The 13,506-nt window shown below is 40.6% G+C and overlaps 1 protein-coding gene across 3 annotated transcripts in view; it reads right to left on the reverse strand.

Moving 5' to 3' along the window:
* Positions 1-7,793: 7,793 nt before the first annotated feature.
* The window catches only part of kiz (kizuna centrosomal protein), a 39,908-nt gene continuing 34,195 nt past the window's right edge, over positions 7,794-13,506 (reverse strand). For all 3 annotated transcript variants that reach the window (XR_002470760.3, XM_021584620.3, XM_021584622.3), the window contains exons 14-15: positions 9,180-9,226; positions 7,794-8,813 (exon numbers count right to left, since the gene is read on the reverse strand). Coding sequence is in view for 2 of the 3 variants with exons in the window: in XM_021584620.3 (XP_021440295.3) it covers positions 8,719-8,813; positions 9,180-9,226 (142 nt within the window). In the remaining variant the exon portion in view is untranslated. The remainder of the gene's footprint in view (positions 8,814-9,179; positions 9,227-13,506) is intronic.

The raw sequence follows: 13,506 nt of genomic DNA on the forward strand, positions 1-13,506 counted from the left end.
AAGCAAGAGAGAGAGAGAGAGAGAGACCTAGCTATATTTGGTTGTGGTTTTTTAAAACTTTCACATAGCTAGCGAATGCAGTTGCCTAGTTTAGCCTAGCTGGTGTCGTGACATTGTATTAGTTAATGTGACAACTGTTGCTCATCGAATGATTAAAGGTTTCCAATTGCGTGATTAACTGAATCAAGCAATTATTAACTCATTAACCTGGGGCACCATGGGAAAATTTGTTTTATTGAGTTTCTATTTCCAAAATGAACTCAAAGAATATCAGAATATCGATTTTACAACAGCCGCTAATTAATCAGTTACCTCTACAGTCTCGTTCTGAATGTTGCATAATCCGGGAATCTGCACGGACCCGGGTCTCACCAATGAGTTCGTACCACACCAATCTTAGTTGAAAGAAAGCTAAAATGATGATAAAAGATATATATAGACAAAAACACATTCTAGGCTATGGATTAGAACTTAGTATAACGGGCCAACACACTATGGCGCGTGTTACCCAAAATGGGGATTTAAAAGAGAGAGAAAAAGAGAAAGTACACGAGAGAAATATACATTTGGGTGAATTTGTCAGCTATGCTTATTCTAACCCTAGCCTTGCCCCAAACTGCTGCTCTTATGGGTCAGAATATAATGATGTAATTACGTGGGGAAGGTCTCCGTGGATTCTCCGCGTGGACCGTTCGGACTGCTCAATGACGCACTTCTCCGGCGCAACTCTTTGGTTGTCCTCACGATGTCAGTGTCCTTTTGGCTTAGGAGTCTGTTCCCTCGCCCTTGCTCTGGAAGGGCTCTTCTGAGGACAGACAGCTCTGTAGCTCAGGGCTCACAGCGTAGGAATGAAACAGTGTAGATACCACAATTCGATGGAGATTAGGTGGTCCGGCTTGAATTCACCCGCTTAGACACAGCTACTCATCCGTAGCTTGGGTAGAAAAATATTTATTTGTCTTCAAACTTGTGTTGCGTTTTGGGTTCGTTGACTTTTTAAACCTCGGCTGTAGCTTGGGTCACTTAGTCTCATCTTTAAATTCTTCACTCACAGGTTTTATACCCTCGGGTCAGAAGTGGGCGTAACGGCCTTTAGGGCAATTCTCTGGGCGTACCAAGTTAACAGGCAAGGTCTAGATTTGACTCAAATCCAATTTTAGACAACTAACTTCACATTTCATCTTTACCAAAGCATTCTCTTTGATTTGGACATTTTCCACACTACGTACAATATATAAACATCAAATATATACTAGGTAAACTGTTGCCGTTACAATGTTTTCGTAATAACGTCATCTATTAACCTTTAATAACAAAACAAATATGACATACATTTTCATATTCCATCTATCATCATGACCACCATTGTGGCTGACGGAAACCATTGTTCCAAAGTCCCTTTATTTCATGTTTAATGTTCTGAGGCTGGTTCTCCAAATTGAGGGGACACAGGAATGTTGTGTGGCCTAAGATTTACCAGGGACGTGAGGGGTCATAAAACCCACACATCTTCATACCCCTAGATCTCTCCTCCTCTGTTGGGGTTGAGAGATAATCTCTAGGGTTGTGGTCTCCTGTAACCTGACCTGATCAGGACAGTCATGACACTGGCTATGGCTATCCAACACTGGAACTCTTCCAAGTCAAGGTAAGATTTAGATTTTATAAATGTATTGCCAGCGGGGCCCACCGGTGTAACTGCTAAACTACTTTCTGACTGTACACTGTATACTGCATGACTGTAGAGGGTTTACTAATGCGTTAGTTATAGTATGTTGACTATGAGAAACAGTGACATAGGCCTACACTCTGAATAATAAAAAATTATGAATCCCATATTGTTCTTTCACAGTAGGGCAAACACAAGCTGTACTGTGCAAGTAGGCTAATAGTAGGCCTACCATTGAAACAGATTCATGTAAAAAAAAAAAATGCACAGGTTTTCAGATTGATGCAAATAATCATGATATCATTCTGACAGCTACTTTGTAGCTACCATAGTTAACATTTCATTTGGGAAAGCCTTCCCATCTACCAGAATATGGTTAGGCCTATCATTAGCATGGCTCTAGTTTTTCTATTCCTTAATTGTTTGAAACCTGGATGTTTTACTTCATATTATGAGGCATGTCTTACTTTACTTGAAAGTAGCCTATAGCCAAAATCCCACCATAGAAATGTGGAGGCAATAATGTTTTATAAAGACTCACTCATAGGCTTTCTCTTGTTCTATTGGTTTTCTTTCAACTTTCTTTCATCGTCTAACAGCCAAATCATATTAGCAACCCATGATAGTTGCATATTTAAACCCACCTCTTTCAAAATATATAATGGATAGTTCCAGCTCTGTCCATGAAACCGCTCACATGTGCGGCGCACATTTTAGAACAGTTTTGCTGCCAGAAAAGGCTTCGCTGATAGCCTGTGGTAGCAGTGGTAAGGTGTTGGGACTGCTGTTGGGACAGCTTTATGTAGGCCCTAACAGTTTATGGGCACCGTTTGTCACTGTTGTAGTCCAATCAATGTATTGTTTAGTTTTGTGTTGTGTCGTGTAGTGTAGTGAGTTTGCCCCACGATTGACATGCTAAAACCACCACTGCACACACACATGGTATACACCATCCAAGAAAATGCTTACTTGCAGGTTCCTTCACAACAATGCAACAAATTAAGAAATACAAAAAATAAAAGAATATGATCATAAAGTAAATGGCTCAGTAGAATAAAATAAACATTTTAGCATAAGTATACAAGAAGGCAGAATTTATTTAAGTGATAATGCCGGAGAAGCAGGTGTTTGGAGGATATATTGGCACGAGTGTTAGGCCGGAGACGAAGTCAAGAAAATGTGCTCTCTAGTCAGGACACTGTTGTTCAGAGGAGCTAGCCAACAACACAGCTAACCCAATCACTTCAAACGGAAGCTGGAAAGACTGCAAACTAGCTGCATTGCGTTTAATTTTACCTGTTTCTATTGACATTTCTTTCTATATATCCATAAAAACGATGCCAGCTGATGCATGATTTCGACTGGCTAAGAAAAGCTGTCTGCCTGTCTGTCTCATCCCGACAAGTTCAATATTGAAACAATGTTGCAAATGTCGCAGAGACAGACAGGAAAAGTGTATCAATTGTTCAGTAACCAGAGTCTGGTAGCGGCAGTTGTGGTGTGTGTGTAGCATGAATGTACTGTATACAGTACGTGTGTGTGTGTGTGCGAGTATCTGTACCCTGCTGAAGGTGTCGCAGGTGTTCATTACTTTATGGTTTAATAGATGCAAATCAAAGCTACTTTTTGTGTAATTGTAAACTTAGAAAATTGAAAGTGAGAAAGAGAACAATTCCTGACATAGCTTATTGAGAGCAGTGGTCACATACAGTATATATTTTACTTTATGGGGACTGAATGCTGAGTTAAGGCTTGCAAGGACAGACCAGATACAAATTCAATTAGCACTAAGGTGTGAAGTAAAAGGTGTCGAGGCCTTTGGGCCCAACAAGTGGCAGGAGTCTTTGAAGCATCCTCTGAAGCCCTGTCATGATGTTCAAAGACCATTCACTGGAATTTTCTACAATAACTAAATAAAAGCTTAATTTTACTATTTTCCTCATGACTCCTGCATGCTTTGTTGACTACAAACTTTCTTAACCCAACCGTGGGACAGACTATGTGTGTTCCCACACTCGGGACTCTGACTCTCTATTGGTTACACAGACATTTGCCCTCCCATCCTATCCTTAACCACCTCTCGCCGGCTATATATTCATGTTACCTGAGGAAATTGCTGTACAATTGTCGCGATCATTATAATGAGTGGACCGAAGCGCAGTGTGATCTGGGTTCCACATCTTTTTATTACTAAGTGAAACTCACAGCAAAACAAAACAATAAATCTCAAACTAAACGTGAAGCTAAAAATAGTGCTAACAGGCAACTAATCCATAGTCAAGATCCCACAAAACACAAAGGGGAAATGGCTGCCTAATATGAGCCCCAATCAGAGACAACGATAAACAGCTGCCTCTGATTGGGAACCATACCAGGCCAACATAGATGTATAAATCACCTAGATAACCCACCCTAGTCACACCCCGACCTAACCAACATAGAGAATAGAAAAATCAGGAAAATTAGAAATAAGTGCACTCAGGCTATCCGGAAGGCCAAAGGTAGTTCCCTTAAGGAGCAGTTCTCTCTCTGTGGGTCTAACCCCAAGAAGTTCTGGAAAACGGTTAAAGACCTGGAGAATAAACTCTCTCCCTCACAGCTGCCCATGTCTCTTAATGTTGATGATGTGGTTGTTACTGACAAGAAGCACATGGCTGAGCTCTTTAATCACCACTTTATTAAGTCAGGATTCCTATTTGACCCAGCCATGCCTCCTTGCCCGTCCAACGTTTCCTCAACTTCCACCCATTCTGTGACTATCCCCAATGCTTCTCCCTCTTTTTTCCCCTCACCCCGCTACCATGGCAGCCATGGTTTGTCCTTTATTTAAAGGGGGAGATCAAGCTGATCCTAACTGTTATAAGCCTATTTCTATTTTGCCCCGTTTATCAAAAGTGTTGGAAAAACTTGTCAATAATCAACTGACTGGCTTTCTTGATGTCTATAGTATTCTCTCTGGTATGCAATCTGGTTTCCGCTCAGGTTATGGATGTGTCACTGCAACCTTAAAGGTCCTAAATGATGTCACCATTGCCCTTGCATCTAAGCAATGTTGTGCTGGTATTTCTATTGACTTGGCCAAAGCTTTTGATACGGTAGAACAGTGGTTCCCAAACTTTTTATAGTCCAGTACCCCTTCAAACATTCAACCTCCAACTGCGTAACCCCTCTAGCACCAGTGTCAGTGCACTCTCAAATGCTGTTTTTTGTCATCATTGTAAGCCTGCCACATACACACTATACAATACATTTATTAAACGTAAGAATGAGTATGAGTTTTGTCACAACCTGGCTCGTGGGAAGTGACAAAGAGCTTTTATAGGACCAGGGCACAAATAATAATATAATAATAATCAATCATTTCGCTCTTTATTTAGCCATCTTACATATGAAACCTTATTTGTTCATCAAAAATTGTGAATAACTCACTACAGGTTAATGAGAAGGGTGTGCTTGAAAGGATGCACATAACTCTGCAATGTTGGGTTGTATTGGAGAGAGTTTCAGTCTTAAATCATTTTCCACACACAGTCTGTGCCTGTATTTCGTTTTCATGCTAGTGAGGGCCGAGAATCCACTCTCACATCGGTACGTGGTTGCAACGGGCATCAGTGTCTTACCAGCGTGATTTGCCAAGGCAAGAAACTCTGAGCGCAGCCCTATCCAGAAATCTGGCAGTGGCTTCTGATTAAATACAATTGCAATTTTGATGAGGCTCTTGTTCAGATATCGGTAACTGAACTGTAGGCAGGGCATGAAAGGGATAATGAATCCAGTACCTGCGTAATTGCGCACCCAGCTCACTCAGGTGCTTCGCATATCACATTTGACATTTTCCGTAAGCTTGAGGTAATTTGCACACAAAAAATCATATGATGGAAAGACCTGTGTGTTGTCCTTGTCAATGCAGACAGAAAAGATCTCCAACTTCTCAGTCCTAGCCTCAATTTTGTCCCGCACATTGAATATAGTTGCTTAGTTTCTTAGTGTCCCACAAGCTTTCTCTACCCGTAAACTTGTACTAAACACCTCCAAAACAAAGGTCATGTGGTTTGGTAAGAAGAATGCCCCTCTCCCCACAGGTGTGATTACTACCTCAGAGGGTTGAGCTTGAGGTAGTCACCTCATACAAGTACTTGGGAGTATGGCTAGATTGCGCATTGTCCTTCTCTCAGCACATATCAAAGCTGCAGGCTAAAGTTAAATCTAGACTTGGTTTCCTCTATCGTAATCACTCCTCTTTCACCCAAGCTGCCAAACTAACCCTGATTCAGATGACCATCCTACCCATGCTAGATTACGGAGACATAATTTGTAGATCGGCAGGTAAGGGTGCTCTCGAGGGGCTAGATTTTCTTTACCATTCGGGCCATCAGATTTGCTACCAATGCTCCTTATAGGACACATCACTGCACTCTATACTCTTCTGTAAACTGGTCATCTCTGTATACCCGTCGCAAAACCCACTGGTTGATGCTTATTTATAAAACCCTCTTAAGCCTCACTCCCCCCTATCTGAGATATCTACTGAAGCCCTCATCTTCCACATACAACACCCGTTCTACCAGTCACATTCTGTTAAAGGTCTCCAAAGCACAAACATCCCTGGGTCACTTCTCTTTTCAGCTGACTGCAGCTAGCAACTAGAAAGAGCTGCAACAAACACTCAAACTGGACAGTTTTATCTCAATCTCTTCATTCAAAGACTCAGTCATGGACACGCTTACTGACAGTAGTGGCTGCTTTGTGTGATGTGTTGTTGTCTCTACCTTCTTGCCCTTTGTGCGGTTGTCTGTGCCAAATAATGTTTGTACCCTGTTTTGTGCTGCTACAATGTTGGTGTTATGTTGTGTTGATACCATGCTGTGTTGTCATGTGTTGCTGCCTTGCTATGTTGTTGTCTTAGGTCTCTCTTTATGTAGTGTTGTGTTGTCTCTCTTGTCGTGATGTGTTTTGTCCTATATTTAAATTGTATTTATTTATTAATCCCCTGTCCCCGCAGTAGGCCTTTTGATAGGCCGTCATTATAAATAAGAATTTTCTCTTAACTGACTTGCCTAGTTAAATAAAGGTTAATTAAATCAAAAATAAATAAAAATATTTGCAGCCTGCTACCACTGTGTCAATCAGGAAAAGTTATCTTCCAAGCTATTTATTGTGGTGTTATACACCGAGTATACAAAACATTAAGAACACCTTTCCATGACAGACTGACTGAAAGCTATGATCCCTTATTGATGTCACTTGTTATATCCACTTCAATCAGTGTAGATGAAGAGGAGACAGGTTAAAGAAGGATTTTTAAACCTTGAGGCATGAGATTGTGTATGTGGGCCATTCAGAGGGTGAATGGGGAAGACGAAAGATTGAAGTGGCTCTGAACAGGGTATGGTAGGTTATGGTAGGTGCCAGGCACACCGGTTGTAACAAGAACTGCAACACTGATGGATTTTTCTCGCTCAACAGTTTCCTGTGTGTATCAAGAATGGTCCACAACCTAAAGGACATCAAGCCAACTTGACACAACTGTGGGAAGCATTGGAGTCAACCAGGACCAGTGGTTGACTCCAATGTGGAACGCTTGACACCTTGTAGTCCATCCCCAGATGATTTGAGGCTGTTCTGAGGGCAAAAGGGTGTGTGTGTGTGTGTGGGGGTGCAACTTAATAGGAAGGTGTTCCTAATGTTTGGTATACTCTGTGTATTTTGTACAATATACCTCCTCTCACAGAGTTATCTGCTGCACCAAGTATCTGTTGACCTGCTCCTTAACACGGATATTATGTTAGGGAGCCTTTTAGCAAACTCCAAATTATCCCGACACATTCCCTTTCTGCGTGAGGTGCAGGGCTGGCTGAAGCCATTACTGGTAATGAGTGTGGAGTCCTACTTTAGAAGGTTCAGGCATATAAAGTCACCTAAAAGCTGACTAATGGAATCCTACCGATGTACTGAACGCCAGGGGCTTTTACAATATTACAACATAACATGGCTTTGCAAATGTTCAATATTCTATAGACATGATACAGATTAACTTTCATGTACGATTCAGAAAGGCGACCTCTCACAAGATAGGAGTAACAGGTTATTTACAGAACTGGAAAACAGGCTCAGGGCCAGTGGAGATGCTGCATGGTTCAGGTGAATTTATTTCCAAGGCATTTTAACTAGTGTAATGAATAGTCACTGTCATTGACATGCACTGCCACTTGAAGGGTGAAAAGGAAAAGGGTGGATGGGAGGAGGGAGGTTGATGGGTTTAACAAACTGCATGTTTTTTTCCACAAAATTAATTATTATGTCTTCTGAGTACTGTATGTCTACTCGACACATCATTTGATCACAAAGCATTATACAAAAATAGAACACGAAAACATGATTGTACTTCTTCTGAGCAATAAAAAATGAGTGAGTTTGAAATGTCATAGCAAATGAAAAGGCCCATGGGAAATGAAAAAGGAAAAAGAATACAGGTCTGATATAATCATTGTATATAAGTACAACTTGTTTCAAAAACATACATTGTGATCATTGTGGATCTGTTAACACGACGGTACATCTTGTCCTGGGCGATGGGCCACTTCAACAGGTCCGCAGGTCGTTTGGTAACATCCAGAGTGGCCATTGTTCTTTGTCATTTCACAGGTGACTCACGTCACTACACTCAAGCATGCTAGATGCAGACCACTCGGAGATGCTAGCAGCATTCAAAATGCATGATTTCCAGCCTAGTGCAAACAAATCGCTTCAAAAGACCCGTTTAATCTATTTCAAGCTGTTATTATGAGTTGTAAGAGTCATTCAGATAAAGAGACTGAAGCAGGGTTAACATCGTGTGTTTGAAAACTCTTCACATACTTTAACCATAGTAAGAGGTATCAGGTTTATCATTATACCTTTTTTTATGATACAGTATGCATACAGTTTACAACGTAGATAGAATTTAGTCGGGTAACAAATGGAAGAAAAATAAACAGTATGCAGATGTTCTCTAAAGCGCTTTCTCTCAGCAGCTTGTGTTAAGAATCCCTCTTCTCAGGTAGTCAGTCCTAAAAATCCTCAGAGTTGTCATTGTTCGTATTGTATTGAGGGCGCAGAGCTGCTTCTATCTCGGAGTTGCTGTCGTCTGACTCTCCCCAAAAAGCTACAAAATAAATAACAGACCCAACATTTGACGCCTGAAACTGAATCATGAAATCCATAAAAGCAGAGATGGGGGGGTGTATTCAAATGCAAATAGGAACCGATAGTCATTGTGAAATGCATACTAATTACACATGTAACATGGCTATTACAGAGAGCAAGATCTTGAATAATTGTCCATGTGCCCTTTTGGATCACACCCATTTGTGATCCATACTAAGATGGATGATTCTGACATTAGCATAACATCTCACGTGGTTCACAATATTGCTAACTTATTGCTAACAACTAGCTAGCCTGCTTGGAGATATGACAAAGATAGACAGCATTATTTAGGCTTTGGCTTTGTAATGCATTCTAAACTCACCTTTAGACTGTACAGCAGAGTAGGTTTTCATTTTTGTCGTTTCTCTCCTGAAAATACAAAGAAAACAGTCAATAGCCCTGTGTTTTGTTGATAGAGCATCATTTCAAGAAGCAATAGTTAATTGTGACGGTGGTCTTTCACATTGAGAGCACTTAAGATTTCAAATGTGTATGGCAGTTGTATCCAATAAGGAAAACCTCACCAGTTGTGTCAAAAGACACACAAACCTTTTATAATCTCATACAAGAAACAATGGTTCAGAATTCACACAAGTCAAGCACATAACAGGTAAATAGCCTTAAAGGATAAAAACATTTATATTGTTGCCACACAGTCAGTGAAATCCTAGAAAAACCATCAATACAGCTCAGTACATGTCCCATCAATCAAACGCACAACTCACACCGACAAATACCTTGTTTCTTGTACCAGTGCCCTTACCAAAATGTGTATCTAACACACACGTTACAAGGATGCCTATCCAAACATGGAGGAGCCAGACTTCCAAGCCTAAGCCCGTTTTAAAGGAAAGGAAAACCAAAGGGAACTTCCTTGACTCCTGTTCTAATCGTGCTGAAGGACTTCCACAAGCCCCCACTTTATTCAGAAGTGGTCCAAAGACAGGGTTGCTGGGTTCCCATAGCATCAGTGATGTCGCTATGTAAATGTAGGACCCCTGAAAAGGCTTTGATGTGCCTTGATGCATATGCAGTAGGCCGTTCCACTTTTAAAGGCCTCTTCAATTTACATCATCACAGGGCCTATTCACAACCACCACAATACATCCCAATCATCTTTCGGGTTATCGTATATCCATATGGCCAGTTGTTTATATTTTCATGTCCTACGGTGAAAGTCTTCTCTTTGAGATGTAACAAAAATAGGGCAGAGTTTGCTCTCTCTCACATATACACACACACACACACACACACACACACACACAGGTTGTGTTGATTCATCTGCATCCATGTGTCCCTCAATTGAAACGCATGACCCCTTTGATTGCCATCCTCACAATTACCCCCTTCTCCCCAAGCACAGCCTTGGCAGAGCCAAATGTGACTGCTGTACATCGAGTATATGAACTCAATTATGTTATAGGTATATATATATATATATATATATATATATATATATATATATATATATATATATATATATATTTTTTTTTTAAATCCTCCCAACTCCCCATTTCTAACAGTGAGAAGATTGCTTTCCAATACAATGCATTCAATTATGTAGCCGGCATAACTATTACGGTGTGACCATCACATTCACATATCAATAAGCTTCCTGGCAGATATTTGGATGATGTCTACCTCTTGCCTCAATGCAAGAGAAAAAGAGTATAACTCTGAAAACCTTTGGCACTCCGAGCAGGCAAATCAAAATAGAGCCAGTCAAAAAACCAAGGTCAAGAAAGTAGATGTGTGGGACGAGGCAAGGACGCAATCACAAATGATTAGCCTGTCTGCATCTTAAAAGGGCACCTTGCAAACAGTATGTCCTTCTGAAACCCAGAGCAAGGCTTTTGTTGGGGGCCTTAAGGCTTTTAGATTACACATTTTATGTTCAAAAAGGTACAGATTCAGATATGATTCAATTAGATATTCTTTAAGCAAGAAAATGGCGAAATGTAACATTCATTTATTCAGACTAGACAAATACACAGTGCCTTCAGAAAGTATTCACACCCCTTGACTTTTTCCACATTTTCTTGTATTACAGCCAGCATTTAAAATGGGTTCAATTGAGATTTGTCACTGGCCCACACACAATACACCATAATGTCAAAGTGGAATTGTATTTTTAGACATTTTTACAAATTAATTCAAAATGAAAAGCTGAAATGTCCTGAGTCAATATGTATTCCTCCCCTTTGTTATGGCAAGCCTAAATAAGTTCAGGAGTACAAATTTGCTGAACAAGTCACATACTAAGTTGCATGGACTCACTCTGTGCCACGCCCTGACCTTAGAGATCCTTTTAATTCTCTATTTGGTTAGGTCAGGGGGTGACTAGGGTGGGATATCTATGTTTTCTATTTCTTTGTTGGCCTGGTATGGTTCCCAATCAGAGGCAGCTGTCTATCGTTGTCTCTGATTGGGGATCATATTTAGGCAGCCTTTTTCCACCTGTTGTTTGTGGGATCTTGTTTTTGTGTAGCTGCCTGTGAGCAGCCCAGAAAGTCACGTTTCGGTGAGTTTCATATTTATTAAACATGTGGAACTCCAAGTACGCTGCGCCTTGATCCATTCATTCAGACGAGCGTGACACTCTGTGCAGTAATAGTGTTTAACATGATTTGTGAATGACTACCTCATATCTGTACCCCACGCACACGATTACAGTTGAAGTCGGAAGTTTACATACACCTTAGCCAAATACATTTAAACTCTGTTTTTCACAATTCCTGACATTCAATCCTAATAAAAATCCCCTGTCTTAGGTTAGTTAGGATCACTTGATTATAGGAATGTGAAATGTCAGAATGGTAGAGAATTATTTCAGCTTTTATTTCTTCCATCACATTTCCAGTGGGTCAGAATTTTACATACACTCAATTAGTATTTGGTAGCATTGCCTTTAAAATTGTTTAACTTGGGTCAAACTCTTCAGGTAGTCTTCCACAAGCTTCCCACTAAGTTGGTTGCATTTTGGCCCATTCCTCTAGACAGAGCTGGTGTAACTGAGTCAGGTTTGTAGGCCTCCTTGCTCTCACACACTTTTTCAGTTCTGCCCACAAATGTTCTATAGGATTGAGGTCAGGGCTTTGTGATGGCCACTCCAATACCTTGACTTTGTTGTCCTTAAGCCATTTTGCCACAACTTCAGAAGTATGCTTGGAGCCATTGTCCATTTGGAAGACACATTTGCGACCAAGCTTTAACTTCCTGACTGATGACTTGATGTTGCTTCAATATATCCACATAATTTTCCTACCTCATGATGCCATCTCTTTTATGAAGTGCAGCAGTCCCTCCTGCAGCAAAGCACCCCCACAACAGGATGCTGCCACCCTCGTGCTTCACGGTTGGGATGGTGTTCTTCGACTTGCAAGCCTCCCCCTTTTACCTCCATAACGATGGTCATTATGGCCAAACAATTTTATTTTTGTTTCATCAGACCAGAGGACATTTCTCCAAAAAGTATGATCTTTGTCCCAATGTGCAGTTGCTAACCGTAGTCTGGCTTTTGTATGGTGGTTTTGGAGCAGTGGCTTCTTCCTTGCTGAGCGGCCTTTCAGGTTATGTTGATTATAGGACTGGTTTTACTGTGGATATAGATACTTTTGTACCTGTTTCCTCCAGCATCTTCACAAGGTCCTTTGCTGTTCTGGGATTGATTTGCACTTTTCACACCAAAGTACATTCATCTCTAGGAGACACAATGCGTCTCCTTCCTGAGCGGTATGATGGCTATGTGGTCCCATGGTGTTACTTGCGGACTATTGTTTGTACAGATGAACGTGGTACCTTCAGGCGTTTGGAAATTGCTCCCAAGGATGAACCAGACTTGTGGAGGTCTACAAATATTTTTTCTGAGGTCTTGGCTGATTTCTTTAGATTTTCCCATGATGTCAAGCAAAGAGGCACTGAGTTTGAAGTTAGGCCTTGAAATACATCCAAAGGTACACCTCCAATTGACTCAAATTATGTCAATTAGCTTATCAGAAGCTTCTAAAGCCATGACATTTTCTGGAATTTTCCATGCTGTTTTAAAGGCAGTCAACTTAGTGTATGTAAACTTCTGACCCACTGGAATTGTGATACAGTGAAATAATCTGTCTGTAAACAATTGTTGGGAAAATGACTTGTGTCATGCACAAAGTAGATGTCCTAACCGACTTGCCAAAACTAGTTTGTTAACAAGAAACTTGTGGAGTGGTTGAAAAACAAGTTTAATTGACTCCAACTTAAGTGTATGTAAACTTCTGACTTCAACTGTATCTGTAAGGTCCCTAAAGTCAAGCAGTGAATTTCAAACACAGATTCAACCACTTGACCAGGCAGGTTTACCAATGTCTCGCAAAGAAGGGCACCTATTGATGGATGGGTAAAAATAAAAAAGCTGACATTTTTATATCCCTTTGAGCATGATGAAATTTTTTTAAACATTTTTTGCTTCTCATTGAGAGATTGTTTGATTTAGGGAATACCAGACAGATAAAACTGTAATTACACAACGCACACACACAATCAATAGTTACATGGTCAAGTCATAATTTTGGGAAGTGCAACCTTGTAGTTCTGACTACACAGTTTATCCATAAGAGCATTCATGAAGTCTTAGTGCAAGGTGAGCTTCAAATGAAATGTTTTTAAAA

Source organism: Oncorhynchus mykiss, chromosome 25 (assembly GCF_057628025.1).
Source record: "Oncorhynchus mykiss isolate SJ-2025 chromosome 25, ASM5762802v1, whole genome shotgun sequence".
In the NCBI taxonomy this organism is placed as follows: domain Eukaryota; kingdom Metazoa; phylum Chordata; class Actinopteri; order Salmoniformes; family Salmonidae; genus Oncorhynchus; species Oncorhynchus mykiss.